Source organism: Phytophthora infestans, genomic scaffold (genome assembly GCF_000142945.1).
Source record: "Phytophthora infestans T30-4 supercont1.8 genomic scaffold, whole genome shotgun sequence".
Taxonomy (NCBI): domain Eukaryota; phylum Oomycota; class Peronosporomycetes; order Peronosporales; family Peronosporaceae; genus Phytophthora; species Phytophthora infestans.
The window spans coordinates 2934560-2953010 of NW_003303751.1; the positions used below are offsets into that span (position 1 = coordinate 2934560).

Here is an 18451-nt window from a genome sequence, read left to right on the forward strand (position 1 = left end):
TTCATCAACAGCAAGCAGCTGCTCCATGAGTGTCTTAAATAAAGCAGAGTGTTTCGGTGGTTTGTACCCATTTGTGCGCTGGTTGTGTCTATATACGATAACGGCGTTCACCAACGCCATGTCCAGCAACCCCAGGCATAACGTTCTGTAGTACTTTCCTAGCTTGTACGCAAGCCGAACGCTGTAGCGCTGCATCCGGAGCTGGTCGTGCACATTAATACCTCCCATGTGTCTGTGATAGTTCGGATCCAGCTCGGATGCCGAATTTTTTTCATCTGACCTCTAATACAGCGCACTGCAAGCCAAAATAATATATAGTTAGCCATGTCACAAATAGACAAACACACAGGACCACTTACTGACAACGACCGATTCTCTGCTGCCACCACTGCTTAGCATGTAAACTGGATCGCGGTCCATCCACATTGCTGCTGTTATCTACGGGAACAGCATATTTTTGGCCTGCTTGATTGGCGGAACGAGCTCTTTCACACCCTTCACCGTTTTGTAGGATATAATGTTCTTCACACCCTTTACGTATCCGGTCACACGCGTCTGAATCGTTCCCGTAATGTACATTCGCCGATGCAAGAGCTCCAACGCGAGTTTTTCCTATATATAAAATCGGTCTGTGACTACCAAACGCCAGAAAGACGTTGATGACGTTGGACATTACGCGTTCATGTTTCTGAGAACGGCAGCTTCGCTAAAAATTGTTGTCGGCGAAACCGGAGTCCAAAAGATGGTCGTTGGCGCCACAGTACACCTCAATTCTGAAAATAGTAGTGCAAACACAAACAAAGCTAGTTCAAAGCGAATTATGTATCGCTATCTGCAATGCACATGCTGGATTTCCAACATAAGCGTTTAGACCAAAACTTAAGTGGCAAGCTGATGCTTGCCAACTAGAACGCACCTCATGCAATATGCAGTATCTGCACACGCTGCCACGAGCACCGTTGTCTCCCATTTGCGGGGCTTGTCCTTGTTGAATTGCCTGGTCGGGTTGTAGCGAGATCTCGATGGAAGGCTAGCCTCAGCAAAGCTAATGAGAACTTTTGTATTCACGCCCAAACGTACGTTGAAAACCACAAACAACTGGCCGAATCTTCCACACGCAGTCCTTATCGCCTTGCGGTGACTTGTTATTCGAAAAGTGCAAATATCCCATGATGTGGAAGAGCCTGTTGCGCGACATGAACTTGCCAAAGCAAGGTGATGGCAGAGCGCCTGCAGGTGTCAGCTCCCAGTGAGCACCAATCCCCTTCCGCACTGGGCCAACATCCTTGCAATGAGAAGCGGAATGACGCCCAGCACCTCCCAAGGGTCAATCGGCTTCACACGGGCTAGTCGCCGGTGAATGTTTGCAATGTCTTCCACCTCCCCACCACCACGACGCTGCTTCGCTTGAATTATCTGCACTCGGCCTGGGATTGACTGGGTGTGGTAGCAATTCCTCTCAGCCGCAATTTGCCTCCATAATTTGGGCGGTAGAAAGTAAAAGAATAGTGCGAGAGGATCTTCAGCCACACTAAGCGCACTGTCGGATGGATCATACGACCCGACGTTGTCTCCAAACTTGGACCGTTCTACAGAGCACATATCATTGTATTAAATAGTGTTGCTATTATGTTGATAACCGATCAATCAAAGTTACATATGTTGGATAGTGTCCAACATAACTTACCATTCTCCCAGCCAGAGTGCTTTCTCTCCGTCAAACGGACATCATTCTTAGCAACCGACTTGCGCAACGAATCTGGTAGATCAGTTCCACTAAGTCTCCTAGGTCCTCGTCGGAAAGATATCCAATATCCCAGTCTTTTTCCCACTCCCTATCTGCGTCATCGTCATCAACATCAAAGCCCGACTGCTCTTCCGATCCAAGGCCAGTGCATTCGCGTGCGCCGGCCGCCATGATGTTACGGTCGCCGTTGGCTACACAAGCAACAGTAACGCGTGGGGCGGCAGCCACAACAGCTGTGCCCGTTATCGTCCTCGGAGGATTCGACGGCGGCTTCTGCCTCTGAAGTTTATTGAAGGACACTTCGACACCGTTTTTTGCGACCTTTGCGTAGCTGCTACCACCTGCTTGTGTACGAGGAAGCCACGAGGTCTCGATGGGCTTAGGACAACTCGAACCGGCATTAGATGCGAGCCCGAAGCCACAGCTATCACCACATCAGCGACTGCCTCCTCCACCTCAGGCTCCACCACAAACCCATCCACCCTCGTCTATGTAGTCTCTTTAGCTTCAGCGGTATTTGCTTCTGCATCCGTCTCTTCGACTGGGGCCGATTCGGCGCGCGGAGGCCTGGACTTTGCAATTTTCATCGGCGTCTTCCTGGCTCGCTTCTTCTCTCTGCCACCCTTGACGCCTTGCTTTGGTTCTGCTGCCTGCCTCTCCGCGTTTCGACGAACGCGGCGTCGGTGGTGGTCTCCCAGCGCCGCCAGACACCGCTGGCGATCTTCTGGTGTCAAGGTGTAGCGAGGTGTCTTGCCCGCCGTCGCAACCATCTCTGCTTCCTTCTTTGCTGGTTGACTTAACGCTCTTTTTCAAGAATGAAAGAGCTCAGTGGTTGTCGGCCACCGCTGTAGTAGGTGTCACCGCCTCTCTCTATCCCCTTCAACCAGATATTTCGGTCCAGTTACCCGTAGCCTGTGCATTTGGCTCGCACATTTGGCTTGACGTCAGTATTGAGCATTCGTGAGATCGGTAGGAGTCGAATTTTCTCTTTTGTTAAGCGACTCAACATAACATAGATGCCGAAAAAAATATACACCTCTTATGTTTAGCGAAACTAAGGCGTTAAGTGACGTCACAAATCTAGAATATTTTACAAGGCTCATCAATTCTGAACAAAAGCACTGAATTTTGACAGATCTTGGCAGCTACTTTCTAGTCTGTTTGGTTTGACATACGAGTAGTTTTAATATAACGGGCAGTTAAATTTCCAGAATTCTCTTCTCCAACCTTAGCACCATAATTAGTCATGGCATGACTAACTAGAGTGAACAGAGTATGTCTCGTTCGAAAGGATAACAGCGGAGATGTATTGTAATATATCACGTAGCCATATTACGCCTCAGCTTTGCTAGTCGGTGTCTTAAAGTATAGTGGAGTGATACATCGATCACCTTAAATGAGGTGACAATTGCCCACGCTAGACCCTAGCGGCTAAAGCAAGTGTGCGTTTATGAATGCGATCTAGACCAACAAATCGTACGCGGACACATAATCATGTATACCGGTATAGGTAGTGTTGAGTTTCGCTGAACTACAAGTAGCCAGGAGTCTTTAATAGTGCGCTATAAATGAGCTTCCAATTTTTTCGGCGCAACACCTTAAGATTTCCTGCACCGTGTGGGGACAAGCCAGCATTTATAAAGCGCTTCGTTCGTGTATACCTAGGCTTGAAGGATTGCTTCAACGATGAGGAAGCGCACTACTTTCGATAATATCCGGGCAACGCACGGAAGGAGTTCCTAAATTAACTCCTTTTTTTCAGATTATTACTACGTACAGTAGTATCTTACATTTCTGAGCGACGGGTATTCAAGAGTGGGTGACATCCCGGCGATACCTTTACATTTTGCAACCAAACATAAATTAAATGCAGCGGAGAGGAGGCGCTTCAAATAATTACATACAAGTAGTTTGCGAACAGAAGAGCTATTACGGAATTATATGAGCGGTATAAGCAGCGATACTTGTGTAACGAAGAGTCTGCGTGGTCCAAAGGCACCAAAACTCACCTTAGTTGGCGCCGCGGCTATGGCACCCACGTCGCCCAGCCCCGTGTGTGTTATCCCAGCGATGGTGTGTTTCTCCTATTTTCTCCTTTTACTCGACGTTGTGGCTATTATATTAATAACTACAGCTATGTACATGTCCCTCTACATTGAAAAAGTACAAGCAAGAATTCTCATCCGTGCTGCTTTTTATAAGCATTAATTATAAACTTTTTTTAGTCAAATCCCTGTGCACATGAGACGCAGGCTTTTAATATTGTTAATAGGGTATCATATCAAATCGTCACCAAGATCTTACTAAAGCAAACCAGCCGTGCAGTATGTGCGGAGACCGGTCCTTAGACTCTGAGTCAGAGAACAGAATATGGCATCTCCAGGTGGTCTGAGTCAGAGTGCCGAAGTTCGGATTATCTTGCAATGCTCGGGCCGAACATTGCAAAATAATTTTTTCCTAAATCGACGACTGTTTTTGTGGAGAGCGAATCAAAGTCACGCGAACAGGCGTCCTTGCAAATCTTTACATGTAGCCAATATGGTTCTCTGGTGTGCAAGTTGCAAGTTTTGCAGGCAATCCTCTTTGTAGTGATACCACATTTTATCACTATCCGGAAGAATCTCTATTCACCACTGGTAGGGCAGTGGCCTTCAATGGACAATGTCTTAATGTCTTACTTATATGGATGAATATCATCACTTATCGCTTGGGGCTCATACCGGTAATTTGGAGCAGGCTGTCCATGCCTCATACCGGTACTTCGAGCGGTATTATAAAAAAAAAATGAGTAAATGACGGATAGATTACCGATTGAAGCTTACTCGAAAATATTTTTGGAACGTCGGATTTAACCCTTTTCTGACGATGCTGCTCCAAAATCTTGCAAGAAAGTTCTCTAATAGGTAGTTTTAGAAATGCTTGCTCTTCTCATACTCAAATATCACGTGCATAATACTTTTTGATGGCAAGTCCGCAGAATAGCATCGGCCACGAAAAGAGAACTACTTTTCAGAATGATATTAATATCCATACTATCGTAGCTATGAGTGTTAGACCAGTCGGCTTTTTAGACCAAGATTTAATACCGATTCAAAAAATATTTTAATCGGTCTTTAATCAAAGTTCGCATTTTTAAACCATTAGAAAAAATACCATTCTTTTCGAGAGCGAGCTGATGGATCGCTTGAACAGCATCACCGAAGGCGAAGAAAGGCACAACACCGACCGCCAGACACAAAACAAAAAATAGAGCGACCGATTTGGTTGTAGTGTTGATTCCTATGGAGAGAATCTATCTAAAACTCCTCGTGAGGTGGAAAGAGAATGGCACCCGGCATTGACGTGATGCTTATAAGTGCCAGCACAGCAGCAAGTACTTCCTGCTCTGGAACTTGTTCTCGCTGAACGCGCTCTAGCCAACCAACATACAATTCACTATAAGTGATGAGAGGCGTCGAGGGTGAGACGAAACTAATCCGTATCCGACCAAAGAATTTAACAAATTGGTTTGAAATCCAAAATATTCATAAGAGACCATTCCATAGTTACTGTACTTTAGGGGTAAAACCCTGGCACATTTTTCACCTGTGACTTTGTGTAAATTTCTGACAGAAAGACGACGGACAGTAGCAAAAGTATGAAGCATTTATGGTTATAATTTTCGTTCTCGGCATCGTTGAAGCTGTTCTTTCCCTGAGGGAAGATAAGAATCATCAAAAAGATCCCGAACGGCGTTGTCTGGGCGAGCTGTTTTTGGCTGATGATTGTCATCCCTCCTGAGAAAAAGGCGCAGTTATAAAATGACTTTAGACCCTCCGTCACATGGCGAAGAGCTAACCTTTGAGTTGACGATCTTGCTGTCGACACTTTTCGCGATAGTAGGGTTGCACATGGTGCGCGTTTCGCTCCAGTACTCCCACTGTTATTATTGGTGCTTGGTGGCGGTTGACGAGGTGGGGCGCTGTCACATTTGGAAAGATCCGCAGCCAAGTGACCTCGCTGTCCACATCTTGGACACAAAACATTTGACATGCGCATCAAATGCCAAGTACTGACACAACGACACGATTGGGACGAAAGATTAGTACAAAAAAAAAAAGAAAAAAAAAACGAATACACTTACACATTTACATGTGCACTGGGATAGGAAATGCCACACGCCATTCGCTGCTGACGCCAATCCTCACGGTCTTGGCTGAAAGTTCGCAGTTTCTTCACTGTAGCGTAAACTTCGGGCTTATTGTCACGAGTTGCAGTAAGCATCACCGTTTCGTAGTAGCGTCGATCGATGGCGAGTGCCTGCACATCCGTCACGGCTTTAATATCAAAGCTAGCTCCGCGCTTTGAAGTGACGAAAGGTAGTTCTCCAGCGACATCCCCCGGGCCGATAAGAGTTAGCTCTACGTTTACAATTCTCTCGGGATGCTTTTGTGAAGAAGACTGCGACAAAAGAAGTCGTCGCATGGCGGCATCATTCCCGCCAGCGTCGAGGGTCCAATTGATACGCTCCATGACTTCACCGGATGTCACGATATACATCCACTTGGCATCGGTACCAGCTCGATAAAGATAATCCTGAAAAAAGGCCAATTCAAAACGTTAGACCTAGGACTTACCTCCCACAAATCATTGAAGACTTGTTACGTTGCTTGTAAAATGACGTGATCTCATCGCACTAACTAGGCGCATTTTCTCTACAAAATGTAAAAAAAAAGTTAAAAACTACAAAGGATTCTCAATTCGGGTTAGAAGAAATTTAGCTCACCGAGCTTCACCCAGTCTCTAAAGAGAAACATTCTGTCGAGTACTTCAGCGTTATTATAGTGCGAGGCCTCCATAGACGCAGTACGAACCAGACGAATGTAATCAGCACGTTCTAGACAAATTAAATCACAGCTTTCAGTAAACTGTGACGCTTTGATGGTGGCGTTTCGTTTTGCTGAAGGGTTGAGCAGCACGATTTCACCAAACATTGCTCCTGGTCCGAGGTTCGCCACCATGGCACCGAAGTCGACAGGTGCCGGGTTGACTTCTGAGCTTAACCGCCAAGACGTCCGTCGCGGCTTCATAGTTGACAACATCGGCGGAGGCGAAGCTACGACCTCCCCCGGTTTCTCCATTTTGACATACACATCCACCAGTCCATCCACGACGATATAGCAGCGATCTCCAGTGTCACCTTGTCGAATGACGAGACCTCCACTTTTCACCTTCATGAGTCTCATCTGCCGACAAATTTCACGACGGATGTATTCTGGTGCAGCACCGAAGATATTGTTGCTGTACTGCTTGCAATTCTGCAGCATCCAGCCGTACACGAGGTCCAAACTCTGTTCATTTCGTAGTGCCGGCTCATCCATCAGAATCGCTTTGGCTGCCTGTACACGTTCTTGTTCCTCGGGAGTTTTCTGGAGCAACTTAAGTAAATGGGGTGGCATCTCCGGCTTGAGTAGACTCGCATGACGATAAGAAGGACGTTGAGAAGACTGCCGTCGCAGTGGACCTGGCAGGTCTATCGACCTCGGTAGCTCCGGCAACTCAGACATTATCACAAGAATGAAAGAAAAAGAAGTGTAGGCACTACTATTTTTATCCGAGTTTCCGTTTTGTTACTTCCGTTAATATGGTACTTGTGATTTGATAACAATCGCTGTTACCGCTCTTTTTTTAGCAGCGTTGTAAACAGGGAAGTCGACGTATCCACTACGCCCAGGCATGCGTGTGCCGAACCACGTTTCGTACCCGGCAGGCTCGTTGAGAGGCCAGTCATTGAGGAATCGCTCAGCCAAGTCGGGGTTCGAGATGTACGGACGTCCGAAGCTGACAAGGTCCGCAGCGCCACTTAAGAAAACGCCCTCACCGGTATCGCGGGTGTAGATGTTAGCGGCCATGACTGTTCCCTTGAAGTTCTTCTTCACATCGAGCGGTTTAGTCAGACGCCCCTTGTCCTGGAAGCCGAAGCCGAAACCATCCAATGTAGCCAAGTAGGCGAGGCCATATTTGCTGAGTTTCTCAGCGACGTAGCAGCACATCTCGTAGTTATCAGCGCTGCCGGTGTCACCGTAGAAGCCATTAGGCGACAGGCTCAGACCGATACGCTCCGCAGGCCACTCCTTCTGTAGCGCCTCGACCAGTTCTAACAAAAACCGAGCACGGTTCTCAACCGAACCTCCATATTTGTCCGTGCGCTTGTTGGTACTGGACTGGAGGAACGTGTCAGGAAGGTACCCATTCGCTGCGTGGATATCGACACCGTCGAATCCTGCTTCCTTTGCCAGACGAGCTGACTTGCGGAAGTCATCGATCACCTCGGGGATCTCCTCAGTCTTAAGCTCACGACAGAGTTCGTAAGGAGCCTTCTCGGCATTGACATCACGCGTGTGGCCGGAGACGGGACCGATAGCCGATGGACCGACCACCTCACCACTGAAGCTTGGGTGGCCCTGACGCCCAATGTGCCAGATCTGCAAGAAGATCTTCGCACCCTTCGCGTGAACAGCTTCCACCACTGGTTTCCAGGAATCGCAATGGCCTTGCGTGTACATGCACGGAGCTCCGTACCAGCCAAACCCTTGCACAGAGATAGCGACGGATTCGGTGATGATGAGACCAGCACCAGCACGTTGCGAGTAATACTCGACTTGCATGGGTCCAGCCTCGTGGGTGACGGGGTCGCAACGAGCACGAGTGAGTGGAGACATGACGATGCGGTTCTTGAGCTCGAGGCTTTCTGAAAGCTTGTAGGGGGTGAAGAGCGTGTAGTCCTTGGGCGATACAGTCATGGTTGATGAAAGAGGGGCTGGGGGCTTGAGAGCAATTTGAAGAGTGAGACTCTGAGTAGTAGCATCGCCAACAGAATTATTCGACTGTTGAGAGAAGCATGTTGAAGGACTTTGAACTTCAATCTTCGCGTTGACCGATGATTATCACCGATTTTCGATAGGCACGGAAGCTATTGCGTACATCATGTACTACATGGCCATCATCACCACTTCATGTACGTAACTAAACTCTGGATTTAGCATTGCAAGGGCGTCTCCGGGTTCAAACACACATCTGTAAGAAAGGCTGAGAGACCTGCAGAGACATTACAAGTTGTACATCATGAATCGTCGTTCGATATCAATAGAAACATGAAAGGCAAACGATGCATTGTCCGTAGAAAACAGGATTCCAAAACAGCACCTGCCTCGTGAGCATGGACTCCAAGATGGAGTGCATCCCTAAGGGGGGGCAGATGCACATTTCGATGGGTTTCTTCAGTCCAGTATCCTTAGGGAACCCTCTCAAAAAAAGTGGACATTACTGTGTCCCAAGTGTTTTTATTCATATTTACTACCTGCGTCGTACAGCGTCTTCACCTCATCAGCAAAGTACTGTGCAAGCTTGGCTCTTTTGGGCTTCAGCGTTGGGGTGACAAGGTCATTCTCCACTGTGAAGGCCTCGGAGGTCAGATGAATCTTCTTGACTCGCTCAAAGCCGTGCAGACCGTCAGCATGAGCCAGTGCATCCATATCTGCCAGCACCACTTTCTCCAACTCGCGTCTCTGTTCGTAATCCGTCTCCCAGTTTTTAAACGTCGAGTGCTTCACAACGTCAGGGTCAGGCACCACAACAGCGACGAGATAATTCTGCAACGAGTCTCCGTCCACAAACACTTGTCCGACAAAGCTGCTCTTCTGATAGACGCCTTCAATTTTCTCCGGGGCAACATGCTCTCCCTGAGAAAGCTTGAAGATATGTTTCTTCCGGTCGACGATACTCAGCGTACCGTCAGGGTTCCAGCGACCGATGTCCCCTGTGGCATACCACCCATCCTCATCAAGCACTTCCTGAGTTAACTCTGGTTGCTTGTAGTAGCCAGAGAACACGTTCGGTCCCTTCATCAAGACTTCGCCGTATCCCTCGTCACTCGAGTAGTTCATCTCCGGTACATCCCCCAGGCATATAGCGAGACCGGGGAGAGGAACGCCCACATGAGGACCTTGAGGCATCAAGGCACTCGAACAAGCGACACCACCCGAGGCCTCTGTGATGCCGTAAGCCTCCAAAACAGGGACACCGAAGACGTACTGGAAGAATTCCTTCACTTCGCTTGTGATGGGGGCGGCACCTGTGAGAATCTGCCTCACTCGGCCACCCAGAACGGGCTTGAAGCCGTCGAACAGTTCAGCATCGTATTGGTCGTGTTTCAGCATGTTTAAACGCTTTTTCTCGTCGAGCGCTTGGTAGAAGTACTCAACGTGTTTGGCGTCCCCAGTGGCCGTCACCTTGTGCTTTAATTGGTCAAAGATGCGATTCATAAGTCGCGGCACAGCCACGAAGACAGTCGGGTGTAGTTTCTGTACATCGTCCAGAATTTGAGCCACCTTACCATGATAAAACCCGATAGCTGCCCCCTCGGTGATCATCATAGCGTGCAAGAATCGCTCAGCCACATGTGGAAGCGGTAGGAAACTGAAGTACACGTCGTCGCGGTTGGCTTTGATCATGGGGCGGTAAGCGTTCACAGCACTCACAAAGTTAGCGTGCGTGACCAGGACGCCTTTTGGGGTTCCGGTGGTGCCTGAAGTGTAGCAGATGGTGCTCAGATCGTCCGGCTTGGGCGGGTCCGCGTCTGCCGGGTGGACTCTTCCGATCTTCACGACGTCTTCGAGCGCCCAGATCTTGACTCCTCGCTCGTTCGCTTCCGCTACTTGCTGCTCGTTTAAGTTGCTCTCGTATTGAACGATCGTCTTCAGGTGTGGACACTCGGGCAGGCAGTGCAGCAGTGTGGTTGTCTGTTCTTTGGCACAGAATACTACCTTCATTTCAGTGTGGTTGAGGATGTAGGGCACACTACTGGGACCTAGTGTGTCGTACAGCGGCACGAGTGTGAAGGCCATCCGGTTGCAAGACTGCTCGACGAGTGTCCACTCGTACTGCGAGCGACTGAAGACTCCGACCGTGTCTTGTCGTCTGAGGCCCAATGCAAGCTTCATACCGGACGCTGTCTCATCCACATGATCCAGGAACTCAGCGAACGTTTTCCACTCGTAATCGCCCGTTGCAGCTCCCGTCGTCGGGTCCACTGGCCTCGAGCCGAACATGGGGCGACTACCGTCGTCCACTTTGGCGCGGTCAAGCAGATTGGTGTAGAGCGTCATGTGAGGCCTGTAGGGCGTCTCAACGGGGCAGACTCGAGCAGGACCTCGCCCAGCAACGCGAGGCTCGCTTTGGAGCTCATGTGAGAACGAGACAGTCGACCCAGAGCTGGGAATCGAGAGCGAGCGCAACCAACGCGGCGCCAATCGACCGACGAAGCTGCCGATGCGAGACGAGCGGTGCAGAATCTGCATCGTGCTGCTACGAGGGACGAAGTGCGAATGGTGGGCGGGACTTGACCATGATCCCGTCCGACGGGCTGTCGTGCCAGCAAAGATGTCGAATGACAAGTTTACGTGACCATTACGAAGTTGAGTTGCGTGAAGACCTGCAACTCGCCAAGTTCAAGCTTGAAATTAGTGCAACGTAACGAATTCAGTCGATAATTATTTTTCTAAAACGGATATCTACTGGAGTCTCTACTGGAATTTCTCTTATCCGTTCCGACGTTAGTGGAACAGCGAACGCCAAGCAGAGCTGGTCGTCCAGGCTGGACTCCGACATGTCGTCCAGAAAGTTGCTGGCAACAATATAGAGGGTTTACAAAGCTCATTTAGTGTAGTCAACGTGCTCTCTGGGACACACACGTCAAAGCCCAAGCAAAATGAACAAGGTCGCCGCTCTCGCATTGACCATCGCAGTCACCTCCCTCTTCGCCGAACGAGCCGCCGCCGTTGAAGTGCGCCAGCAATCCGAGCTCGGTGCACTGCTCACAAACACCAACACAACAGCGTCTCTGGCGTCGTGTTTGCCGAGCTCCGTCGGACGAGCAGCTCGTGACCATCTGCGAGACCGACACTTGCCGCTCACTCATGTCCGCAATTCTCGTCATCAGCCCGAAAGATTGCACACTGCCATTAAACGAGAATCTCAACCTCATGAGCGACCTGGTGGACCCTGTTGTGAACAAGTGCAGCTCCATGCAGAGGTCGGAAATAATAATTGCGATTCAATAAATTATTGGGTTTTGCAATATAAATATGTATTATTGGTAGTTGAGCTTATCGATACAATTGGTATTGGACCAATTATTGACAATAAATATGGCAAAAGGCTCCCTGGTAGGAACCGTTTAATTGTTTCGATATGACATCACCAATCAGATCTTATGACATCATTTTTGCTGTTCATCACACTATCTCCACACCAACCTGAAACCGGTGGCTACGAGAGTGTCTTGGTAAGCTACGATACGCGAGCCACAACTCAAACTTCACTTCATTTTTGAACTACGATGGTCCTAAACAAGCAAATCGCCGCCTACTTCTTCACAATACTAGGTCAAGGGCTGTTTCGCTGCAATATTTGCGGCAACGAGCTGAAACAAACTAAAGGGACAGGCTACTCTAATCTCAACTAATAGCACAAATTATTAGTTGCTACATCATTCCGATGCTTAGAAACAAATATTCTAACAAGATGCTCAGTCAAGAAAACTATTCTTGACTCGCTATCTTGTCAAGAATAATCACCACATATCATTAAGGCCATGTTCCGCAGGTACAAATTCCAGCGGATTGAGGCCATTTCAGCGGAATTTTACCATCCAGCGGATCACTCAAAACTCTGCGTGCTCCGAATGCGGATTCGAGAGCAAATCGATTCGAAATCTTCTATCCTCTATCCGCCCGAATTCGGTCAGATAGAGTTTTATTTTAGCGAGTGGACTGACAAAGCCCTGTAATAGCAAATATGATCTGCGTGGAATAGCCTCGCAGACTTTTATACATTGTGCACGTGCTGGGCATTACTGTAAATTGTTCAGTGGTGTAAAACTAGCTACACTACGACCTCACCGTATCTTCCAGCAAGAGTCACAAGGTAGTTCTGCCACATCATCGATGCTATTTCATCTCGAAGCTTCTTCATATCGCTGTCGTCCGTAGCGTCCGTATGTGTGTCCCCTGCGTCTTCTACTTCGTCGCTTACGTTCTCGGTTTCCCTGGTGGACCCGTCTGAGTCTGAACATTCATCGCCATGGCGACGAATGAAGTTGAAAATTGCGAACGCGGCCTGTATTAGACCTATCTGGTCTGCAAGCGCATATGAAGTCATGTGTAGCAGAATTGGAAACTTGAATTTGATAGCTCCGTACGCTCTTTCGATAACGTTTCTCAGCGATGAATGACGCAGATTATACAACTCCTCTTTTGTCTGTGGTTTCTGCTGACCATCGCCGAACTCTTTAAGATGATAACGTGTTCCTCTATAAGGAGTCATTGTGTAGCTGGTTAACGCGTAGCCAGCATCTCCTAACTAGTATTTACCTACACAGGCCGCATCAATAGGAAAATTATGTAAAGTTTTTTTCATGACAAGTGAGGTTACGTACCTTTCGGGATATGAAAATTGTGACTAACAGCATCTTTTAGTACTCGACCGTCATGTGCAGAACCTTCCCAGCCAGGGAGGATATACACAAATTCCATTGCAAAGTTACACGCCCCAAGCACGTTACTGGAGTGAAAACCTTTTCTGTTTCTGAACCGCGGCGCAATTGAAGCGGGAGGAACCACTGGGATGTGAGTTCCATCTACAGCTCCCAAGCAGTTTTTGAAGTAGGGGAAGAACTTTGCAGATTGCTGAATCTCGACGGGGGTTGTACTGTTGGGGAGACAAACGAATTTATCCCATCGAGCCTTAATTGCTGCTAAACATTGCCGAACAATCCTGCCTATTGTCGCCGGCCCATGTTGAAATCGATCTTGTGCTGCTCGATTACTTTTTCCGGTAAGTATGAACAGGAAAATTAGTAAGCGCTCTCCGCTGTGAATTCTGGACGTTGATGGTAGCAATCGGGTAGTTTCTAATTCACGAAGTAGCAAATGAAAAGTTTGTACACTCATACGAGCGACATTCGAGAAGCGTATCGGACTTCGACTGTTTAACAGCTCCTCGTAGTACATAGCGCCGCTTAGTATCGATGTACAGCAACCCTCTTTTGCAAAATGAGCTCGAATATACGACCAGTACGACGTTAGTCCTGTCATAACGAGCACAATCTGATCTTCTTCTCCGTCATCCGATATGTTGCCTTCCTCATTGGATGCGTCCATAGCACAATTAGGGAATGGTTCGATGAGCATTCTGGATGAAATTGTCGGCATCATAAGCCAATAATAGAATATAAAAACAGGTATTGCACCCACAGTAATATCTTTGCGCTAAAACTAAAAATATCCAAACTCTCAACCAAGGTTTCTTTTTGGAGAGTCTGTTTTTTTGGGAGGGCCTACGAATCATTGCTGGACCCGTTTCAGTTGTCGAAAGCCAACACAGCTCCGGCATCATCAGCTTTGTGAGCTATGACATTTGGCTGGACTGAAGACCTTACAGCTCGCTTCATCAACGCTGTCTTAGATGAAGTCGTGCGGCTTGGTGATTCATACAATGGAAACTTCAAGAAAGCGAATTGGAATCGCATTGTCAGAGCATTCAACGACGGGCTATTGACCGGCCAGACACGAGATCGAAAGCAACTGCAGAGCAAGATTGCAGAGCTGAAAAAGAAATACAGGACATACGCTGCAATGAAGGCAAACAGTGGGTTTGGGTGGGACCCTACCACAGGGATGCCTACGGCTCCAGATTCTGTGTGGGACGACTTAATCGCTGTGTACCCTCAAGCAAAAGAATTCAAAAGCAGACCTCTCTTTATGTACCACGAACTGGACATAATTATGTCTCGCACCGCTGCAACCGGTGCATTCGCTGTTTACGATGAGCATATTATAAGCCTTGCACGACCGGCACCGTCGTCTCTGAGTGGACTAAGCAACGACTCCGGCGATGAAGGTTCGACTGACGATAGAAGTGCAGCAGAACGAGAGGCATGCAATGTCGAGCAACAATACAGATCTCAGAACATATCAGGGCTCAATCGCAATATCGATAACGACAGTGGAGGGTCAGAAACAACTGATAGAAGTCGATCCTCTCGCCGTCAAAGTACAGATTACGTGTCAATTGTTGGACCTTCACCTAAACGACTTAAGACCACTGGGGAAAAAATGAGCGATTCGATGAGAGCTATGGCTGACGCGCAGAAGGTGATTGCGGCCTCTATCAGTACTCGACACATCAAAAGCCGACAGCTTACCTGCGCGGACGAAGCAATTAAAATCTAAGGATATGTTTACGGACGAAGTCCCAGTTCACCAGCGCTTCAGGTTCATTAAGCTACTAGCAACTCAACCGAACGCGGCAACCATGTTTTATGGGATGGACGACGAAAGCCGCCGATATATGGTAGAGCAGTACCTGCTGACGGACAATTCAGACTCAGATTGAATCTGAGATCTTTTTGCTCATCTCTTTTTCTAATAAACTTTATTTTCTTTTATAATTTCACGTATCATATTGCAGAGTTTCGTTACACGGCAAATAGATTGAAATCTGGGTGTTCCGCATGCGGCTCCAGCGGATTCTCCGAAACAGCGGAATGTCTCAACCCAGAGGAAAAGCAAATCCGCTGTTCACCTCTAGAGGTTTTGCGGAACAGGGCCTAAGTGTTGTGTCGTCCTCTAGATAAGAATTGTAGGTTCAGCCGCTGCCTAGTATAGTGCGCTTGTGAAGCAGCAGCTACATTTCCAGACTTCCCGGTTACGTAAAAGCAAACGAAACAAGCAACTCCTCGCACTTGCTAACGTCAAACGACAGTAGAAGATGAAACATGGAGGGCTCTCCAGAGTAACACGGACTCAGAAGATGAAACTTCAAAATTCGATGATGGCCCCGCCTTATATGTTGCTGATAGTATATACGCTAAGAAAACTAGTCAAGACCGGCAAGACTACTTTTTAGTTTCTTGGGTGGGGTTTCAAGAACTAACCTGGCTAGCCGTCGTCAGACCTACCACAGAACATGATAACGACTATTAATGATGACGAGCTTGGCGTGGCTTGGCCAGTCGACTACCGGGCCAGCATACTCACGGGGATCATGGCTGGTGCAAGAGTACACGGAAGGGCAAGACATAGCTAGATATTGCTCCAATATATTTCAATTGCGGCAATTTTTATTATTGGGAGTGCTCATATTGAAATTTTTATTGCGGCAAAACTTTGCCATCAATACAATACAGTATTGTATTTTCCGACCTCTGCCTCCATGGGCATCGACATCGTCGGCAGCTCCAAAATCGGTAGCGACGGCGGTGTCAGCGTCGGCGATGACGCCAGCGTCGCGTCCGATTCGGGTGCCAGCGGATCATCCAGTGCTACGACTGCCGCAACTACCTCCGTCTCTGCCGTTATCACTGTCGCTTTCGCGGCAATGCTGGTGATGGCATCGTGAGCGGCCAAACAAAAAGTGACGGTATCGCCCCCCCCCTCTTCCCCCCCCCCCGTATAGCGTTAGATTTTAATGTAAGAAATCTGCACATGTGTGTTATGGAGTTCGTTCTAACTAATTCTGAGCCACCAGTGGAGGCCCACTAAATGTACAGTACTGTACCAGGAATGGCACCAGATAGGGACAGGAATGAGGCAAGATGAAGTGCATCATCGTTGCCTAAGGAATGAGCCGAGCCCAGCCTCATTTCGAAGAGTCAAGTGCTCACTCACCCGGGTGTCCGTTAAATCCACACTCGTCCAGTCTGCAATCCGCCGACCCCCGAGCACAACTCTGCGCATACCCCACGCCAAAGCACCAATGAAGCAGTTCACGTACGAGTTGGAAGACAGCGCTACTGGCAGGGGTTCCGAAAATGTTATTTTTATTAAATATATTTTTTATTTTGCAGTAAAATAATTTATTTTCGAGCTCCCATTTCAAAATCAAATAATTTATTCTGCGGTCTCTCCAGGCAATAACCTTTAACCGGGCTGATGAAGCCCTACAGACCAGCGGTCCAGCTAAACCGCAATCTACGATCGATCTGCCGCACTCTTGTCCTCTCATTTTGATGGTTGGTCGCTGAACTGAGCCTACTGGAACGCTGCCACAGTCCGGAAGGTTGTGCGTGGTGAGGCTCCCACCAACTAGACGAGTATCAGCCCACTGTATATCTTAACCCCTTGAACGCGACGGCCTGTATTAGACACGATATCAGAAAAAGCTTATCCTGGACCATACACGATAAGGAATTTTGACTTGACGTTTGTATAGAGGTATACAAACTTTAAATGAAATAGGGGACGGGGTGCCGGGTTGTCTCACCTACTTCTTTCCGGCTCGAAGTGCGTCTTTCCATTTTCTAAAAATTAAGTCTAAGAGGTTTTAGTGTGGTGTGGACAACGTACGACAAATTCTTACAGTCAATAGCTCACACGCCACTCATTTCACTCATTAAAAAATTTGCGCCGAGTCCAAGAGATGTCAGGTTTTCGCGCCCGCTGGGCTGAGCTGAAGAAGGAAGGCTGGTCTTCGAAGAGGCCGGCTGGCCTCTCGGTTGACTTCACATACTTGAAGCCTGGTAAGACCAAGAAGGACACCCGTGGCGTCGATTTTTTCGTCGGAGAAGAGGAATTAATGCGCTACTTAGACCGCATTGATCTTGGTAAGACCTTGAATTATTTTGCATCGCATAATGACAGTCTAACGTGTTATATTGAAACAGAGAAAGCTGCCAAAGAAGCACAGCAGCCTACACTACCAGAAGCAGCCTTTGCTACGACTGCTGAATGCGTTGAGCCTCAGGAAGACGTCGATGCCACGTCTAGCGGTATTGTGATGCTTGGTCTTGAATATACACGATATTCTGCCGGCTAATGATGTATAATACAAACGTGTTACTTACAGCAGCTACGTTACGCGAGGAGAGCAATACAGAAGGTGGTGATCAGCAAAATGAAGACAGCAGAGACACGAATGATGCTGTTGCCCAAAAACCAACGCCAGTCATAGGTATGATGCTGTGTTTACCTGTATTTTACCGTTTAGCGTGCGATCTAACATGTATATTGCTGCTGTGTTGTAGATGGAGTTAATGGCGTCTCGCACAGTGATAGTGATGGCAGCCAGCCTTCACCAACGTTGCGCTGCACATCGCCTCATCTCTCTCCGACCCCACGAGTCGAGTACCCCGACGTGTCAGCTCGTATGACTTATAGCCTCCAGTCTGACGATGAGCCAAGCTCGGAAGATGATCCCGAGATTCAACGCAATCTGGACCCGGCGTTTGACGAGGTTGATGAGACCGTACGACAAGGAGAGAATACGGGTCCTCGCCGGTCGGCAAGGATTGCTGCGTTTTGTGATGGTGCGTTTTAGATCGTATATACACGTTTGTGATACAGGATACTGATCGTAGATTGTATTCTTGTGCTGTACCAGATATCAACATTACTGTAGACGCAGACGATCCTGAGGAATACCAAGCCATGGTCTCCGATGCTGAAAACGATGACGGGTGTTCTGACGGCGCTGACAGTGCACTCGGAGATGAAACGGAAGGCGGAGACGAAGACGAGCTGGAAGAAGATGATGAAGATCCAGCAGAAGCATTGTTTGACGACGATCTTTTAACTGCGGTTGGTGGTATGGCTAGTATTACAAGCGGCACGATTAGCGCTGATATCCTGAAGGATATGGCAAGCAATGGATGGTCTAATCCTGTAT

The 18451-nt window shown here is 48.1% G+C and overlaps 4 protein-coding genes across 4 annotated transcripts; 1 reads left to right on the forward strand and 3 right to left on the reverse strand.

Moving 5' to 3' along the window:
* Positions 1-5399: 5399 nt before the first annotated feature.
* Positions 5400-7185, reverse strand: PITG_06568 (uncharacterized protein; the record flags this gene model as incomplete). The annotated part of the gene is made up of 5 exons (XM_002998615.1): positions 5400-5523; positions 5586-5798; positions 5871-6322; positions 6392-6441; positions 6513-7185. The coding sequence occupies 5 exons, from the start codon at positions 7183-7185 to the stop codon at positions 5400-5402; spliced, it is 1512 nt and encodes a 503-aa protein (XP_002998661.1).
* A 180-nt stretch (positions 7186-7365) lies between these two features.
* On the reverse strand, positions 7366-8529 carry PITG_06569 (12-oxophytodienoate reductase, putative; the record flags this gene model as incomplete). The annotated part of the gene is made up of 1 exon (XM_002998616.1): positions 7366-8529. The coding sequence occupies one exon, from the start codon at positions 8527-8529 to the stop codon at positions 7366-7368; it is 1164 nt and encodes a 387-aa protein (XP_002998662.1).
* A 540-nt stretch (positions 8530-9069) lies between these two features.
* On the reverse strand, positions 9070-11705 carry PITG_06570 (long-chain-fatty-acid-CoA ligase, putative; the record flags this gene model as incomplete). The annotated part of the gene is made up of 2 exons (XM_002998617.1): positions 9070-11219; positions 11537-11705. The coding sequence occupies 2 exons, from the start codon at positions 11703-11705 to the stop codon at positions 9070-9072; spliced, it is 2319 nt and encodes a 772-aa protein (XP_002998663.1).
* A 1876-nt stretch (positions 11706-13581) lies between these two features.
* PITG_06571 (uncharacterized protein) lies at positions 13582-15181 on the forward strand (the record flags this gene model as incomplete). Its single annotated transcript, XM_002998618.1, has 3 exons — positions 13582-13621; positions 14228-14686; positions 14961-15181. The coding sequence occupies 3 exons, from the start codon at positions 13582-13584 to the stop codon at positions 15179-15181; spliced, it is 720 nt and encodes a 239-aa protein (XP_002998664.1).
* Between the last annotated feature and the right edge of the window lie 3270 nt (positions 15182-18451).